Consider the following 20,130-nt stretch of genomic DNA (forward strand, 5'->3'; position numbering starts at 1 on the left):
AACTCAACTATTAGTGGGTCTTATGGTTGTGGAAGGCTTATCTTTAGCCCAGGTATAATTTTACTTGCAGTGTGTTGACATTTAAAGCTTCAAAAATGATCAAGATATATATCGTGAATCGCCCATAAATTAGATTTTTAGGCCATATTGCCCAGCCCTATGAAGGAGAGACTGTAAATTAAGTGAAGGCATGAAGCCTGTCAGTGCGTATATGTGTTGGGACTGTAATATCTAAAGTCATGTCTGTCATGAGGAGCGGCAGGTAGCAGGTAGAGCATTGGGCCAGTAACGGAAAAGTTGCTAGATCGAATCCCCAAGCTGACAAGATAAAAATCCGTCATTCTGCCCCTGAGCATGGCAGTTAACCCACTGATCCTAGGCTGTCCTTGTAATTAAGAATTTGTTCTTAACTGACTTGCCTAGTTAAATAAAGGTTCGATTAAAAATGTATTTAAAAAGAATTTAGAGTGGATTTAGAGTGGTAACAACTGTTAAGTGTACGTGAATGAATGTTTGACAGGCACAAGCTACTCTGATTACATATCTGGGAGTCCTTGTGTTTTCAAAGTGAAATGACAAACCGAGTTCATCACTGTGTGTAGTGTGGGTGTGTGTCCCTGGCACAGCAGGAGCGACAGTGTGTGTCTGACTCCTCCTCCCCCGCTGACTATGACCTTCCCTAACACCCCCCCACCCCCTATACTTCTAGAGTAGGTCTCTATTTCTCTGAGGGTCACTGGGGTTCCGTGATCTTGGGAGAGGAGTGTTGAGTTCATGAACACTCCATCCATCCATCCGACACCCAGCCAGGAACTAGTTCAAACACTGACATAGAGGGGCGAGCAACCCATTCCCAGCTCCACTGAGGCACACACCCGGTCCAATATGATGGATGATGAGTGGAAATAACTCATTCAACAGTAGATTTACACTAACGGATGACAGGTATTCAGTGTCAGCCTCCACAACAGTGAACAGAGACGAACACAGAAAGAAAGAGTGTCAGACATTTGCATGTGAGAGTGTGTGAGGATGTTCCCCATGTTCTGCTAAGCCATCGGAGAGAGAATGTGCATTTTAGCATACACAACCCCACCACACAGATCCCCCACCACACATACAATTGACTTACCTCATTCCCTCTCGAGGCTAGCTGAATCAGACTGTGTGTGAGACTAGACTAGGAGGCCAGGGGCTCTGAGGGGACATTGATAGTGTGCACTCTGTAGGGAGGGAGGAGACATTTAACACCCCCTCCTGGCTGTGTATGCCCCTCTAGCCCCCCTGAGGGAGGTGACCTTCAGGGACCGGCTGCTGACTGGAGTCAACACCAGACACAGGGGGCATCAGGGGAAGGAAGATAAAGAGTGGCAGGGAGGTTAAAAGGAGTGGTGGTGTCAAAGAGAACAGGGGAAGATGGGAGAGGGAAAACAAAGTGAGAGAGGGGAGGGAAAGAGGGGAGGAGAACATAGAAGAGGAAAAGAGAAGAATGAGAAAGAGGAAAGAAGAGAAAGACTTGAGCAGAGAGGGTTGCTCTAGCCTATCACGTTGATAGTATAGCACCTAAGGTGTTCAGCATCTCCCTCTCCGTCATTTCCCTCCAGCTCTCTCTGTGTGACAGTGGACCCACATTAACCCTAGGAATTGGCAGGAGCGCCGTATACCACACTGCGCTGGAAATGTCACGGATAACATCCCCTTCAGTGTGTCAATCGTGTGTGTGGTGTGTGTGTGACAAAGAGACAGAAACAGATGGATAGAGTTAAGGACAGATTGTGAATGTGAGTCAGGAAGTGTGGGAGGAAGCCAGAGTCTGTGCACGCACATGTGCCATTGTGTGAGTAATATGCATGTGTGTATCTGTGCCATCTTTTTGTATGTGTGCGAGTTGTCCATCTCGGTGTGTGTGTGTGTGTGTGTGTGTGTGTGTGTGTGTGTGTGTGTGTGTGTGAGAACATAGGAGAGACGCAGGTGTCTGTGGAAATGTCATCCATTTTCTTTGGGGTGGGGTTAGGTGACAAATGACAACAAAATGAGGCGTCAGAGCGGTGCCAGGGCAAGCTGGCAGAGCAGCCTTCCTATACAAGGGGGCTGAGAGAGAAAACCCACTGCAGGCTAGCAGAGCTGTGAATACAGAGACCCAGACGTAGTCTGGCAGCACACTCACAGATACATCACACACCCTACATTTCAATACTTCCCCTCTCTATTGGTGGTTAGTTAGAAGCAGGAGTGCCAGGTTAAGACAACGGGATTGATATTACACAGACAGGCTGTTAGGAGTTATATCCAATCTGATTCTAGACCAGTTTTAACCAACTGATATTGTTGCATCAGGACAGCTAAGGTGACTCTGGGTCAGTCAGTAGGCATCCTCAGCTCACCTCTCGCTGCGGTGTGTGGAAGGGTTGTATGTGGCGTGTTGGACCAACGGTTCTCAGGACAACGTCCTCCAAGAGTCTAGCCCCTTCCTTCTCTCCCTTCAGCTCCTCTTCCTCCCGGGTGAAGGAAGGCAAAGGAGGGTCTGTGCCAAGCCATTTCAAGATCCTCGGTGTGTGCACATGCATGCGTTAGCGGCGAGCCGTCTCGATGGCCTGGCTAAATAAATACATCAGATGCTTGAGTAAGAAGCGTGGGTTTTGTCTCCTGCCAGAGCGTGAATTATTGAAACTGAGCGCAGAGAGACAGCGAACATTAGTGGGCGTGAGGTAGGGAGGGGAGGGCTCCACCCGCCTCCGCTTTCCAACAGATGGGCGAGGATGGCACCTCGCCAGGGGAGGACCAGAGAGAGAAAGAGCGATGGGGTTGGGAAAGATGCAAGAGAAACGTGGTGAAGGAGATGGAGAGAGAGCAGAGAAAGTGCCCGAGAGAGGTAAAGCGAGGACAAGGAGGCGAGGGAGTGACAGAGGGCCAGAGCTATAAAAGATACTTCCACTCTCCAGTGCCAGCCCATAACGGTGTCTCTGGCCTCGCAGAATGTACGCCCGTTAACCTGACTCACCCTGTCTCCCTCTGCCTTACGGACCCTACAGCAGAGAAGCAAAAGAGAAGAAGGAGTAAAGAGGGTGGGGCTAAGAGTGAAGAGTGAGTGGGACCAGTGGAGAGGAAAGAGGGGATGTGAGAGAAGGACAGGGAAGAGGAGATACAGATACCAGAAAGGGAGGATGAAGGAGGTACAGTATGAGAGAGGAACTAGGAGAGATGGGACAGGGAAGAGGAGATCGAGATACCCAAGAGAGAGGATGCATGAGGTGGAGTATGAGAGAGGACCAGGACAGAGGTGTTTGAGGAAGTCAGCAGTACAGTAGACATGAAGTGTGCACTCTTAGGGAGTACTCTAGGGAATGTTAGTGTGTAAGTGGATAAGCCTCCAGCTGGACAGCAGAGTATATGAAACAGAGATAATGACAGGAGGAGCTGCTTCAGGCATTGTCTCTGTAATTATAGAGAAGTCAGTTGCTGTACACCAGCTAGCCTTAAAACAAGAAAACCAAAAGCAAGCGCACACAGAACCACGAGCACGCGCTATCTCACACGCACTAGCACACAGAGCACCGCACATTTTGAGGTGAAATATGAATAAGTGATGGTTTTTCAGAGCGCCACAAACTACGTGGTGAGGGTCGAGGGAGGAGGGCTACAGCTTAGACAGGTGCCTTCCCTTCCCTGGAGACCAGGGCTGTATCTCAAACCGACACACTGAGCACTTTGAGCATTCGATCCCTCAATATGCGCGTTCACCAGTCATCGCAAACGCTAGTTGTGGAGTCATCGAGCGCTCCACTCTGCCCTTCAGAAGCCTCTTTAGCGAGTGGGAATGCTATGCCGACTCCGCGCCCTTGGCAGCAACTTCTTCCCATTAATATTAGCATGTTACCTAGCAACAACAAATCATTTTTATGTCACCCTCAAAATATAGTCAGAATTTATCAAGAAATCCATAATTCATTTTGAAGTTTAATTTTGAGATCTTAGCAGCACGATTGGACATCTAGCTAAGGAGTTTAGGTGTATTTCCAATGTTTGATCATGTACACAAAAACCTATCCTTGCTAGCTTAGCCTGAGCCAGTCACTTCATACGAAATGAAAGCGAGCGAACTAGCAAGTGCGCCACTAAATGCAATGCTCCTTCCATAAGCAAGCTAGCTAGCTACTGTAGTATCATTTTATCACAATTAACAAGTTTTAATGAAGCACCAAAACAGCCTGCTCTGCCAGTACAGCAGTACTGCTGCGCTGTGCGTTTAAGCTGACCCAACGTTATGATTTGTGCTTTGGAAACACGCTGAAGTACCGACTGCCTGCTGGGAACATGTCTACAACTTCATCAGCAAGCTGTCAAACTACTGTAAACAAGTGACAAGTTATATTCGGTTTATCAGTGCAGTGCCCAACATCCTTAACTAGCGCTAGCAAAAAAATCCATCCCTTTGTTTGTCAGTGAAATTAGCTACAACAAGCTAAAACCAGCTGATGAAATCCCTGGCAACCAATATACTTGCACATATTTTATTTTTTAGAATTGTGACCAACCGGCTTGATCTTATGTAGCAACAATCAAAATGATGGTTTTTAAAGTAGAGACTCAGAGCTAGAAATAGTATATCATACACTAAAGTTGAGGAACAATGAGAAAGTCTCACTTTTGAGAAAATGGCCCTTGAATTTTTTGGTAAACCTACTGGAAAGCTCTTCTTTGTCTACACCCATTCAGCATTGTTCACACCCTCTTTTATCCCCACCCATCTCTTTAACCTGTTACATCTATGGGGGCGCCATTTCATTATTGGATAAAAAAACGTGCCCGTTTTAAGCGCAATATTTTGTCACAAAAAGATGCTTGACTATGAATATAATTGACAGCTCTGGAAAGTTAACACTGACGTTTCCAAAACTGCAAAGATATTGTCTGTGAGTGCCCCAGAACTGATGCTACAGGCGAAACCAAGATGAAACTTCAAACAGGAAATGAGCAGGATTTTTGAGGCTCTGTTTTTCATTGTCTCCTTATATGGCTGTGAATGCGCAAGTAATGAGCCTGCCTGATCTATCGTTTCCACAAGGTGTCTGCAGCATTGTGACGTATTTGTAGGCATATCATTGGAAGATTGACCATAAGACTACATTTGCCAGGTGTCCGCCCGGTGTCCTTCGTCGAAATTGGTGCGTCATCTTCGACTGCACGTCTTTTTCCAAGCGATTCACAGGAGAAAGTAGACATTCACGAACTATATATATCAATGAAGAGATATGTGAAAAACACCTTGAGGATTGATTCTAAACAGCGTTTGCCGTGTTTCAGTCGATATTATGGAGTTAATTTGGAAAACAGTTCGCCGTTTTGATGACTGAATTTTCGGGAGCGATTTCTCCTACACAAAGAATCTTTCAGGAAAAACTGAACATTTGCGATGTAACTGAGAGTCTCCTCATTGAAAACATCCAAAGTTCTTCAAAGGTAAATGATTTTATTTGAATCCTTTTCTGAGAGAACACCTCACTCTGACCATTTTACTCACCCTGGCAGAGCTGGTTAGGCTGTTTGTATGTTATCCAGAGGGTTGTTGACTGCAACTGTGCTGCTGGCAACACTTTAGTTCCTCTTTTTTGCCATCGTTTACAGACACCGGCCATATTCAACGGGTGTTGAGCACTCGTAAATTTGTCAGTTAGTTATTCTGCACTCTGGGACACTCAGACGAGAGTGCTCTAAAGTCAGAGTAGATAACCAGAGGGAATTTACCAGCTACTTCTATCAACAGTTGTTGCAGTGACCTCATGAACATTCTATTGAAATGGTTACTTGCATAGTGGAGTCTTGTTTAGATATGAACCATAATCCCAACTCATAACATTACTACCCTGCATGAATCTGCAGGTAGCTAACCAACAAGTTCAATGTTAGCAAGCTAACATTAGGCTCGAACTAGCAATGGAAATGGCACAAATACTATAACTACACAGATCATACATGTAACGTTAGTTAGCTAACAGTACAGTAACTTGAAATTAAAATTACTTTCTGACCAAATTCGAAACATGTAATATCTGAAAATGTAGCTCACTAGACTATCTTACATAGATAGACACAATTCCCTCTCAGTCACGGATGCCATGGTTGCTCTGAGTTTGAAGATGTAATCCAGAGACAGGTGTTTTATACAACAGCCTTCTTTCTGTGTTCTCTTTTCGACTCAGTCTACATGTTTGAAATCAAACCCCAGAATTTTCTCCATCTCCTGAGCTATCATACTCTAATTCCACTGATTTCAAAAATCAGTCCCCCAGTAAGTGGAGAGCAACAGTTATGCAGTTCTACTATGTGATACCTTTCAAAAAGGCCACATTAGAAAGGATTACCTACACATACTGAGCAGCTCATGTTATAGACAGACGCATGCTACATGTCAGACCAATTCGAACTCATCTCTCGGCATGTCCAGCCCATCCATTGTCTCAGCCAATCATGGCTAACGGGAAGGTTGCTGACTTTTTCTTTGGCTAAACCAACCAGGCACGTAATTTTAATTTTTAATTTTATTCGTATTTACAGATGGCATACAAGTTTGTTATTAAGTCACAAGAAAGTCTACGTTCCAGAAGGCATTTCTGACAAAAAACACATTGATAAAAAATAAAACAAAGTTTACCTTTAAATAACTTGCCTATTTTCCTGAAACTAGTCCCAATTCTGGAATATTGATAAGTGGCAGTTGGGACGTCGAGTGCACATCTTCTCAGTGCTCATTTTGGCCAAAACACTTGCAGACTCGAGTGATCACTATCAACACAACAGCAAGTGGCCACTTGATTAAGGGCTTAGTGTTTGGTTTGACATTCAGCCCAGCTTTACTGTTCAGCACATTACATTGCATCAATCCCTCCTCCCTTACACACAGCAACACAGACAAAGGAAACAAGGTGTGTGCAGCTACGTATCATATCATGCCCTTCCCTCTCACACACAAAACCCCCGTCTTTCTTTCTCTCCTTCTACACGCACGGGCACACACACCTAATCACAGAAGGGCTTGCAGCAGCTCAAGCCAGTGTATCATCAGCTCTGCACTGCTCCACAGAACACTGTCTCTCTCTTTACATCCTATCAGTACCTCCTCAGGCCTCTACTCAATACTACTGAGCAGCGCACACACACACGAGGAAACGCAATTACTCCAAAATCTAAATAATATACAGGACACACAAGAGAAAGTACTCAAATGCACTGTCGAAAAACATTTTAAAAAACAGTAAGCAAAAAAGCCTCTCGCGCATAGAAACACCCTTTGCCACTCCCTACTCCCCCCCACAAACACACACCCCCCGTATTGGGTGTGTAAAATGAAATACTAGAATAGGCTGATGTGTGTTTGCCTGTGTGTGTGTGTGTGGATTCCGAGCCTAATTCCTCAGTTTAGTGGAGCGTTATGGCTGATCAATAGTGCTTGTGCTGTATGGCCTGTGGGAGTGCGAGAGTGCTTGGGCAGTGCTGGCCGTGCATATTCACGCCATTAACACGGAATAGAGCAGTACTCCACTGGGGCTGCCACTGATGGGCAATGACAGTGCCAATCTCCCACTAGAGTCCCAATGAGGCTAGAGCGCTCTCTCTATCAATATGCTATCTCCCCTCTCTCTCGATCTGTCTCTCGCTATGCTATCGCTCTCTGCCCCTCTCTCTCTGGGTTTCTGTTAGCCTCTCTCTCATCCTCTATTACTCACTCAAAACTCCCTGTAAAACACACAAATAATGCATAACTTCCTGGAACGGGTATTAAGCTCACACATCCACACACACACACACACACACACACACACACACACTCATACTGTATATTCTATCAGGAAAGTCCAAGCAAGTCAGCCCTGAGGGACTCTTCTCATTAAAGCAGTAACACTTTATTCTCAGTGTCTCACTCTCTCTCGCCCAGTCTCTCTCGCCCATTTTCAAAAAGACACAAGATGGGCTGCGAAAGCTGATGGCAGACACCAGTCGCTCTCTCTGCTAAGACCGTCTGAACCACTGGCTGTGAGGATGAGCCAGAATCTCTAGTCCTGCGTCAGAGCACTCACAGCGCCCACTGCCTTAACACTGACCCACCCAAGGGTGTGTGTATGTTAGTTGGCCATGAACTGCCCACGTGCCACATCCTTAACACAGCAATTCACTACAGCCATCAATATTACAAATGCTGTCTTGTTGAATACAATGACTACCTGAGGACAGTGCAGTGCCTGACTCATCCTATTCATAAAATCGTTTCATCCACTTCCCTTCACAATGTTGCCTGCCTCAAACATGATTACAGGTTGTTGATGAAATGTCTCCAACAGCCAGACAGAACTGGTTCAGGTCAAAAACCGAACATTTCTGCACGGTGATTACCACAAAAACAAAGTCCCCTGCCCCGCATTTGTTTCCACCCTCCACACATCCGTCACTCTTTTCTTCTATCGTTCCCTCACTCACTTTACATAACTCCTTCCATCCATCCATCCATCCATCCATCCCTCCATCCCGCTTTTCTTCTTACCTTCACAGCTGCTGTGACCCTCCTCGTAACCCGCTGAACAGCTGCACTTCCCGATGGGCACAAGCCACTCCCCCTCAGCGCTGCAGTGCATCCTGGGAGGGCTGTCCATGTCAACCTCAGAGTTGTTGACGCAGGCTCCTCTGACTTCCACAAGTGTGGCAAACGCTGCCTCCGCAACCGTATCAGAAAACACAGCCAGGTTCTGCACCGTGGCCAGGCAGCGCTTGTAGTACACCCGCACCGCCACCAGGGCCACGCATGCCCCCACATCCTGGAACGCCAGGTGGAACCCTTTCCGGTTCAGGTGTCCGATCTCCCGCACCTCCGTGTTGAGCTTCATCTTCCTCTCGCCCAGGTCGCCCTGCGTGAAGCTCTCGTCGGCGGCGATGGTGTCAATCTTAGTGTAGCGTTCCTCGCGGGTCACCCGGCCCAGGTCTTTGTCCGACTCCACGTAGAGCAGGTTGAAGGTCTCCTTGCAGGTGCCTGCCACGCCCGGGATGCTGTTGCAGTCGCGTAGCGTGAACTGCAGCTCCACGAAGATGCGCTGGCCGCCGCGCCGCGCCACCCAGCCCGTCTGCAGCCAGTTGTTCTGCAGCGCTGGCTCCATCACGTTACACACCTGGTAGGTCCTGATGGGCTTGTACTTCTCATCCACGCCACTGATCTCCTCCCACTGGGGAGATGGTGAGGAAAGGGATAGAGGGATGAGAGAGGAAGAGAGATATTTAGAGAGGGTGAGAGTTAACCTTTTTGGGATAGGGGGCAGCATTTTCACTTTTGGATGGATAGCGTGCCCAAAGTGAACTGCCTCCTACTCTATCCCAGATGCTAATTTTTATTAGCATATTATTATTGGATAGAAAACACTGAAGTTTCTGAAACTGTTTGAATGATGTCTGAGTATAAGAGAACTCATATGGCAGGCGTAAACCTGAGAAAAATTCAACCAGGATGTGGGATATTTGAGGTTTGTAGTTTTTCAAAGCTTTGCCTACCGAATACAGTGTCTATGGAGTCAAGTTGCACTTCATACGGCTTCCACTAGATGTCGACAGTCTTTAGAAACTGGTTTGAGGATTCTACTATAAAGGAGGGGCTCATGAGACCTGTTTGAGTCAGTAGTCTGGCAGAGTGTCTCAGGCTCGTGACGCGCGCTCCCGACAGAGTTAGCTCTTGTTCCAGTGCTTTTCTTCAGAAATAGGAATTCTCCGGTTGGAAGCTTATTGATGTTTTATGTAAAAAACATCCTAAAGATTGATTTCATACATCGTTTGACTTGTTTTCTACAACCTGTAATGGAACTTTTCGGGTTCATGTCTGGACGAAGTGCTCGCTCCTCATGAAGATGGATTACTGGGCTGAACCCGCTAACAACAAGTGGCTATTTGGACATAAATGATGGACTTTATGGAATAAATCAGTTATTTATTGTCGAACTGGGACTCCTGGGAGTGCCTTCTGAGGAAAATCAAAGGTAAGTGAATATTTAGAGTGTTATTTCTAACTTCTGTTGACCCAAATGCCGGATATTTCTCTGGCTGGATTGGGCTCTGAGCGCCGTTCTCAGATTATGCTTTTTCCGCAAAGTTTTTTTTTAAAATCTGACACAGCGGGCGCATTAAGGAGAAGTCTATCTGTGAAATAAAGTTGTATCTTTTATCAATGTTTATTATGAGTATTTCTGCAAAATCACCGGATGTTTTGGAATCAAAAACATTACTGCACGTAACACGCCAATGTAAACTGAGAGTTTTGGATATAAATATGCACATTATCGAACAAAACATACATGTATTGTGTAACATGATGTCCTATGAGTGTCATCTGATGAAGATCAAAGGTTAATGATTAATTTGATCTATATTTCTGCTTTTTGTGACTATCTTTGGCTGGAAAATGGCTGTTTTTTTTTGACTTGGCTATGACCTAACATAATCATATGTTGTGATTTTCGCTGTAAAGCATTTTTTAAATCAGACACAATGGGTAGATTAACAAGATGTTTATCTTTCATTTGCTGTATTGGACTTAATGTGTGAAAGTTATATATTTAAAAAAAATACTTTTGAATTTCACGCGCTGCCTTTTCAGCGGAATGTTGTCAAGAAAGGATAAAAGGGGATTGAGGAGCCATAAAAAAAACTAAAAATAAAATAAGAGACCAACAGAGACAGAAATATATACAGTTGAAGTCGGAAGTTTACATACGAGTTTTAATGACTCCAACATAAGTGTTTTTCAACCACTCCACAAATGTCTTGTTCACAAACTATAGTGTTGGCAAGTCGGTTAGGACATCTACTTTGTGCATGATACAAGTATGTTTTCCAACAATTGTTTACAGACAGACTATTTCACTTAGAATTTACTGCATCACAATTCCAGTGGGTCAGAAGTTTACATACACTAAGTTGACTGTGCCTTTGGAAAATTCCAGGGGTGGCAGGGTAGCCCAGTGGTTAGAGCGTTGGACTAGTAACCGGAAGGTTGCAAGTTCAAATCCCCGAGCTGACAAGGTACAAATCTGTCGTTCTGCCCCGAACAGACAGTTAACCCACTGTTCCTAGGCAGTCATTGAAAATAAGAATTTGTTCTTAACTTGCCTAGTTGAATAAAGGTAAAATAAAAAATGTATGACATCATTTGAGTCAATTGGAGGTGTACCTGTGGATGTATTTAAAGGCCTACCTTCAAACTCAGTGATTGACATCATGGGAAAATCAAAAGAAATCAGCCAAGACCTCAGAAAAAAATAGTAGCCCTACACAAGTCTGGTTTTACATTTACATTTAAGTCATTTAGCAGACGTCATCCTTGGGAGCAATTTCCAAATGCCTGAAGGTGCCAAGTTCATCTGTACAAACAAAAGTACATAAGTATAAACACCATGGGACCACACAGCCATCATACCGCTCAGGAAGGAGATGCGTTCTGTCTCCTAGAGATGAACGTACTTTGGTGCAAAAAGTGCAAATCAATCCCAGAACAACAGCAAAGGACCTTGTGAAGATGCTGGAGGAAACCGGTACTAAAGTATCTATATCCACAGTAAAACAAATATCCACAGTAAAACAAGTCCTATATCGACATAATCTTAAAGGCCGCTCAGCAAGGAAGAAGCCACTGCTCCAAATCCTCCATAAAAAGCCAGTTTGCAACTGCACATGGGACAAAGATCGTACATTTTGGAGAAATGTCCTCTGGTCTGATGAAACAAAAATAGAACTGTTTGGCCATAATGACCATCGTTATGTTTGGAGGAAAAAGGTGGAGGCTTGCAAGCCGAAGAACACCATCCCAACAGTGACGCACAAGGGTGGCAGCATCATGTTGTGGGGGTGCTTTGCTACAGGAGGGACTGGTGTACTTCACAAAATAGATGGCATCATGAGGTAAGAATATTATGTGGATATATTGAAAGAAGATCTCAAGACATCAGTCAGGAAGTTAAAGCTTGGTGGCAAATAGGTCTTCCAAATGGACAATGACGCCAAGCATACTTCCAAAGTTGTGGCAAAATGGCTTAAGGACAAGAAAGTCAAGGTATTGGAGTGGCCATCACAAAGCCCTGACCTCAATCCTATAGGACATTTGTGGGCAGAACTGAAAAAGTGTGTGTGAGCAAGGAGGCCTACAAACCTGATTCAGTAACACCAGCTCTGTTAGGAGGAATAGGCCAAAATTCACCCAACTTATTGTGGGAAGCTTGTGGAAGGCTACCTGAAACGTTTGACCCAAGTTAAACAATTTAAAGGCAATGCTACCAAACACTAATGGAGTGTGTGTAAACTTCTGACCCACTGGGAATGTGATGAAAGAAATGAAAGCTGAAATAAATCATTCTCTCTTTTATTATTCTGACATTTCACATTCTTAAAATAAAGTGGTGATCCTAACTGACCTAAGACAGAGATTTTTTACTAGGATTAAATGTCAGGAATTGTGAAAAACTGACTTTAAATGTATTTGGCTAAGATGCATGTAAACTTCCGTCTTCAACTGTGTATACATTAGGAAGTCCAACAGTTGACCCACAACAAATTGGGAGTTGTTGTGGGTCAACTGTATGACATTATCACCCAGACAGAGGGTAAATATCATGTGTGGGTTTGTGCCTGCAGAGACTGGCACTAGGGTTCTGTACTCGTGAAGCAAGAGAAAGACTAAATGATCCTCCAGAGTGTGTGTTAATGTGTCTCCCCTCTCTACAAACAAAACCACACATGATATTGAGGAGCAAATGAGCCCCCAGTGTGTGTGCGCGTGCCTCCCTCTCCCACAACAGAGAGACAAGACAACAGAAAGAAAGACAAACTACAGTGGTGGGGGCCTCCACAGAGACTATAGAGCTGTAAAGCAGCTCACAGCTGCCCACTGACACTATGGGGAGGGAAAATGCAAATGGCTGCCACGTCCAGAATTAACTGGGTAAATAAAGAACAGATTGCAGGAGACGTGCCCACATGGCCGCCATCATTTTGGACTGCAGGTAAAACCGACTCACCGTGTGTGCTGAGTGAGCAACGCTGTAGCTCTGCTAAACGCCCTAGTGGGACTGCATTAGCAAGCCAAACAACTGAACATGTTGAAATATATTATCGAAAAATGCCCTTCTGTATTGTGTAATGTTTAATTGACATCACAAGAGTCAGGACATGTTCCTGGTTAGGTCACAAACTCCTGGCTATGTATTCATTAAGGTTCTCATAGTAGGAGTGCTGATCTAGGATCAGTTTTGCCTTATAAATCACAAATGAATAAGAGGCGAGATGCTTTGGGAACATGTGCCTGTGCTGAAGGGCTATGCTCCTGACACCACTCTGCCTCCCACCATTTTGGGCACATTCACGGTTTCACACACAAATACATAGCCTGTGTATCACACCGAGTTGTAGGAAATATAAGAAGTGTTCAATTAGTTTCGGTAAAGAAATATTATGTTTATGACTTATACCAATTGACCATTTTAAGGATGGATATGGAGATTGCCTTTTACATTGACAAACCAGACAATTTGGTAATGGTATGGTCCTGGGTGCTGCTAAGTCTATGGTGACCGACTCAACATGATTCAGAATGTGTGTGTGTGTGTGTGCGCTGACTTCAGTGGAACTGTATCCATCCATTGACTAAGTCTAGCTTCCACAAATTGATTTATAGCAGCAACATTGGACTGGGGTAGTTTATCTAAGCCTTGGTCTTGTGGTTTGCTGACAGACAACGAGTTACGAAAGACTGCTGCACTGCAATGACTTGAAAACATACGCGTCACATACTTCAGCAGTCTGGCTGAAGTATATGAATTGGACAAGTCCATTCATTTCCACTTCAAAATTTGAAGCCCCATCGATTCATAAAAGAGCATGATAAATCATTCACAGTCTTATAGTTCAGCGACAAAACGTATGAGTGGAAGATAAATGATAGCCAGTGACTTCAAAAACCACTTCGTCTTCAGTGATTCTTAAAAACGTTCCTCCACCGAGTATTATTTATCTTCCAGTCACTCATAAGTTAGCGTGCGGTTTTTACAAGCCAAATCGATAGAGGGGACAATTTATGTGGCTGTGTGGCTGTGTGTGTGTGTGTGTGTGTCTCTGGGTGCAGTGACATCCTGTCCAGGATTAGGCCATCGATTAGCGTGAAGTGACGAGCTCTGCTCTGTTTGGTTCAGGGAGGGGTGAGCGAGGGGAAGGAGGAGGAGGAGGACAGGGGCAGAGAGGTGGGGACAGCTATCCACTCACAGTCTGTTTGGGCAGAGTGCTCCCTGGAACTATGTCCACTGAGGTCAGGGGACCTGCTCTCAGTTCGAGCTAGAAGCAAGCTGGACTACTCCGTGGCACAAAGGGCGTGTCGATAAGAGCTAGGCCATATTGTGATAAATTGATGCGATAACGATAAACCCGAACGATAAGTTCAGAACATTAATGTGCACCACACTTGTCCTTTCAACTACTACTAGTTTGATGGCTGTAGCCATCCATTGTCCCATTAACAATTACCAATATTAGCAAACTTATTTCATGCTAAAACTTCACATTTCAATAGTATAGACTTCTTATCGCAATGAAAGGTATCAGTAAAATGCCTGCGGTAAGTCAGTGTCGATCATTTCTGGTTTATCATCCCAGCTGTAGTGTAGATGTACACTGACAGACAGACACACACACACACCTTTTCAGATATGCATGGTCACATGCATTCAAACATGCACGCGCGCAAACTCACAGAAACACACACGAACATGTACATTCAAAAGTATACAACAGGCTGGTACACTCACGCCATTGGAGGGGTGCGACGTCCAACCGAGCTCTGCCTGAGTTTCTTTTGAGTTCAGCAGGACCACTGAAAGAAAGAACAGAAAAGATAGAGGGAGAACAGCATTAGGTTAGTCGAAGTCAAACATCGATACATTTCGCCAGTCTGCCTCAAGCACCACTCGTCATCTCATGGTGTCAGTAAGCAGACACTTGCATCCAGAGCGACTTACAGATGCACCTCTACTCCGATAGCTAGGTGAGACTATCCCATATCACAGTCAGAGTGAGCTAACAAGGTGAAACTCTGTTGATGTGCCCTTGAGCAAGGCACTTGACGCCTCTGTAGAAAATGAGTGTTGTGCTACTATGGCTGACCCTGTAAAACACCACATTTCACTGCACCTGTCTGGTGTATGTGACAATAAAACCTACATTTTTCCTCAATAAAGTAGTTCAACCTCGTCACTAGTCTTGATTACATGCATTACATCACCAGTATTAGGGATGGGCGGTACACCCTATTATACAATATATGGGTATTGATGCACCAATCGGTTTGGGTTTTTACTTGACCTTCTAGAATGGGATTTGAATGTTTGGCTTGTTAAACGTGATATGCCATGTATAACGTCCATTTGTATAGTTTACGCTGCTACTTGAGTCATCCCTCTCTCCCCCTCCACCTCTCCATCCCTCCCTCCCAAGTCCCACCCAGTCACTCAAGGAGTGCATTTGTTGTTGCTCGACAAGACAGCCAACGTTCAGTCTGCATGGTCAATGCAGCACATGTAACAATGTTGATGACTACGATGCGGTTTCCACTTTGCTTATTATAGGGTCCCCTAGGAAACACTGACTAACACTTTGGTTCCTACTCTGTAACAATAACTCCTCCCCGGCAATTTAATTTGTCGTCATGTCAAACACTGTATTCCAAGTGTAGAATTAGAAAAATGTATATTGTTTGCCATGATTCCAACTGTACGCACGATTCCAACTAAAATCAGTTGCAATATATGTTAAACATAAGTTCTAGATTTTTTTTTGCCCATAACGTGCAGCCCTACATGACAGTGTGGAAATGATCTCTGATGAGTGCAGGAAATTGATACAAATTCAGTTTTTTGGGGGTGGGTGGGTTGATTATGCATTGAAATCCCTAGGGTCACGCACTACTCATAAAGCGAATGTAGAACTTTTTATAAAGAGGTAATAGCCACTGTAGTTGAGATTTACTCTTGGACATAACTTTAGAACATAAACCTACATACTGGCCATTAGAGGAAAATGTGATTACACACTTGAATATCTGCACTTAAAGTAATAACACCCCACATTATATTTGGGGATTTGCCTAATCTCAGAAGTGCCACCGTCGCATAATATTTCCAACTGATAAAACATATTTTCGTAAGTGCATTGATACCATCTGTTCAGGAATTAAGCTTGTAGGACAACATGTTTTTATCCTGGAACTTTAAAAACACAGCAGCTACTAGAAAACAAGCCAGGGCATTAAGGACACAAAAGGATATTTGAGAGTCTCGAGAGTCTTTCAGCACCATAGACAGCAAACAGCTAGAGCGGTGGTTCAGCACCCTAGAGTAGGGCTGCCCAACCCTCTTTCTGGAGATCAAATCGAATGTTATTTGTCACATACACATGGTTAGCAGATGTTAATGCGAGTGTAGCGAAATGCTTGTGCTTCCAGTTCCGACAATGCAGTAATAACCAACAAGTAATCTAACTAACAATTCCAAAACTAATTTCTTATACACAGTGTAAGGGGATAAAGAATATGTACATAAATATATGAATGAGTGATGGTGCAGAGCAGCATAGGATCTACTGTCCTGTAGGTTTTCAGTCCAACCCTAATTTAGCAGATCTGATTCAGCTAGTTAAGGTCTTGTTGAGCAGCTAATAAGTAAAATCAGGTGTGTTATATTAGGGTTGGACTCCAGGAATAGGGTTGGGCAGCCCTGGCCTAGAGCATTTGCTGCAGCTTCGAGGCCTTGGACAGCACATTCTCAGCCATGACAACCTACATACAGCAGAACTGCTTTTCAGGACCTTGGACAGCTCTTCTACAGTAGCCATCTAACATTTAGGCAGCCTGACTACTGCAACTTCAAATGGTCCGATTTTTCAGAACCTTGGACAGTGCATCTACAATATTAATAATGGATGACAGATAGCAACCTTGGTGTATCCAAGCCTTTTCACTGATACTTTAGAACATTGGACAGCAGCGCTTCCATAAAAACCCACTGATATTTAGCAACCTTTGATGGGGGCGCTTGCATAATGTGCCATGTCAGCACCTTGGACAGCGCTTAAAAAGTTTTAAAAGTACCACGCCATCCTTGGAGAGATCTTTTTTTCAAACTGGTATTGTTCTCCCCTTTTACACAACAGAGAGTCCTGGGCCTGGCTGTGCGTCACTGATAACACACAGCCTTTTAGAGCAGCATTAGAAAAGAGAGGGGGACAGAGAGAGAGAGAACGAAAGAAAGCGTAAAGGGATCAGAATGACACTTGCCAGAGAGAATGAGAGACTAAATAAAAAGAGCAAAGGCATCTGAAAGCAGCAGTCAGTCAGTAGTGCGGAAAGAAAGTCAGTGCTCTGATCATAATAACTAATAGGAATGATCACACCCTAGTTAGACGTACTAATGGGCCTTTAGAGGAGGCGTGAGAGAGAGAACACATGCTTCTCTTTGTGGCTAATGACTAATGTAATGGCCGTGACCAATATCAACAGCTAAACACAGATTTCCAGGGGGTCATTTTATAAATAATTGCCTATCGTTTAGTTTAGGACAATGTGGATATTCAAGTCAAGCCATGATTCTTAATTTTGTGGTTTCGATTCAATGAGGCTGGCTCGTGTCCTTCAAAAGAGGATATGATGAAAGTGAACCAGTCAACGGAGACAGTTATGATAGGAGAACGCATTACACAACATCAGGTCACCTGTACAACGTCACTTGATCAGAGGATTTATGACATCGTATGAAACTCTTTGGAAACAGTGAAAAACACTGCTAATCTACCTTTGATGGCAATTTGACTAAGCAGCAAAGCAAGGAACATACGGTTGTTGGCCTAACTTTTTATTCTACACTGTCGATTTCAAAAAGAGGGCAGTGACGCCTATGACTTTGACGGAAGTCCTTTGTTGAAGCCCCATATTTCTCAGAGTGAAGGGAAATTGTCCTCTCCTCTAGCAGCAGCAGTGACAAGCCAGGCAGCCCTGGCATCAAATAGAAGGGCATTTAGTGCTAAACACACAAATGAACTGGAGAGTCCTTGTTCCATCTAACTAGTAAGTGCCGCTCTCGCTCTCCTCATCCTGAAAGGCACTTGTGCCTCATTCTATCGTTTAAATTGAGTTATTCAGCTTTGCTGACACTGAATTCATATCCCTACGTTGCTAACTGGTGAAGACAAAGGGATGGAGGGAGGGAAGAGAGGGAAGACAGACAGCTGTATGGAGGGATTATACTAATAGGCCATTGTTCAATGAATACTCTGAAGGCAAATTTTATCCCACAATGGTTCCTATAGCATGCGGGGGCAGTAGTTAGCATGGCAGTATGAGCGTGTGCAAAAGGGTGAACTTGTTTCTTTGTGTTGCAGTTTACTAAGCGATAGTGTGTGTGTGTGTGTGTGTTGCTCGCCTTTCAACTACATTTCGATACAGATGTGAGAGCTGAAGAGTGTACGACAGCGTGTTTTATCTAAAAGGAGTGAGAGCAGCAGCAACGAAGCAGTCTAAGCTGGTGCCAGTGCTAGTCTCCTTACACACACACACAAATAATAATTCCCCTCCCGAGTCACAGTGAAAGGGAGAATTATGAAATGAGCCCCATAAAGTTCAATAGAGAGGATTATCTACGTTGTACCAGTGTCCTCCCTGCAACCCCGAGCAACTTATCAGGCTACAGTCACACCAACAGGTCTGGGGCTCAGCGAGAGGGGAGAGAAAGGGAGGAGGGCGGGAGAAGGGGAGGAGGGAGGAGGGCGGGAGAAAGGCGGAGAGAGAAGGGGAGGAGGGCAGGGGAGAAGGGGAGGAGGGCAGGGGAGAAGGGCAGAGAGAAGGGGAGGAGGGCAGAGAGAAGGGCAGAGAGAAGGGCAGAGAGAAGGGCAGAGAGAAGGGCAGAGAGAAGGGCAGAGAGGAGGGCAGAGAGGAGGGCAGAGAGGAGGGCAGAGAGGAGGGCAGAGAGGAGGGGAGGAGGGCAGAGAGAAGGGGAGGAGGGCAGAGAGAAGGGGAGGAGGGCGGAGAAAGGGAGGAGGGCAGAGAGAAGGGGAGGAGGGCAGAGAGGGGAGAAAGGGAGGAGGGCAGAGAAAGGGAGGAGAGAGAAGGGCGGGAGAGGAGGGCAGAGAGAAGGGGAGGAGGGCAGAGAGAAGGGGAGGAGGGCAGAGAGAAGGGGAGGAGGAGAGAGAAGGGGAGGAGGAGAGAGAAGGGGAGGAGGAGAGAGAAGGGGAGGAGGAGAGAGGAGGAGGAGAGAGGAGGAGGAGAGAGGAGGAGGAGAGAGGAGGAGGAGAGAGGAGGAGAGAAGAGAGAAAGGCAGAGAGGAGAGAAGGGGAGAAGGGGAGAGAGAAGGGGAGGAGGGCAGAGAGAAGGCGAGGAGGGCAGAGAGAAGGGCAGAGAGAAGGGGAGGAGGGCAGAGAGGAGGGCAGAGAGAAGGGGAGGAGGGCAGAGAGAAGGGCAGAGAGAAGGGCAGAGAGAAGGGCAGAGAGAAGGGCAGAGAGGAGGGCAGAGAGGAGGGCAGAGAGGAGGGCAGAGAGAAGGGGAGGAGGGCAGAGAGAAGGGGAGGAGGGCAGAGAGAAGGGGAGGAGGGCAGAGAGGAGGGCAGAGAGGAGGGCAGAGAGGAGGGCAGAGAGGAGGGCAGAGAGGAGGGCAGAGAGAAGGGGAGGAGGGCAGAGAGAAGGGGAGGAGGGCAGAGAGGGGAGGAAGGGAGGAGGGCAGAGAAAGGGAGGAGAGAGGAGGGCGGGAGAGGAGGGCAGAGAGAAGGGGAGGAGGGCAGAGAGAAGGGGAGGAGGGCAGAGAGAAGGGGAGGAGGGCGGAGAAAGGGAGTAGGGCAGAGAGAAGGGGAGGAGGGCAGAGAGAAGGGGAGGAGGGCAGAGAGGGGAGAAAGGGAGGAGGGCAGAGAAAGGGAGGAGGGAGGAGGGCGGGAGAGGAGGGCAGAGAGAAGGGGAGGAGGGCAGAGAGAAGGGGAGGAGGGCAGAGAGAAGGGCAGAGAGGAGGGCAGAGAGGAGGGCAGAGAGGAGGGCAGAGAGGAGGGCAGAGAGGAGGGCAGAGAGAAGGGCAGAGAGAAGGGGAGG

At 45.7% G+C, this 20,130-nt stretch overlaps 1 protein-coding gene across 1 annotated transcript in view; it reads right to left on the bottom strand.

The window, feature by feature from the left end:
• Nucleotides 1-20,130, bottom strand: part of LOC135552310 (ephrin type-A receptor 7-like) — a 202,443-nt gene that overhangs the window by 143,806 nt on the left and 38,507 nt on the right. The window contains exons 2-3 of the mRNA XM_064983864.1: nt 14,820-14,884; nt 8,537-9,209 (exon numbers count right to left, since the gene is read on the bottom strand). Coding sequence (XP_064839936.1) covers nt 8,537-9,209; nt 14,820-14,884 — 738 coding nt within the window. The remainder of the gene's footprint in view (nt 1-8,536; nt 9,210-14,819; nt 14,885-20,130) is intronic.

This window comes from Oncorhynchus masou, chromosome 13, assembly GCF_036934945.1.
Source record: "Oncorhynchus masou masou isolate Uvic2021 chromosome 13, UVic_Omas_1.1, whole genome shotgun sequence".
Lineage (NCBI taxonomy): Eukaryota > Metazoa > Chordata > Actinopteri > Salmoniformes > Salmonidae > Oncorhynchus > Oncorhynchus masou.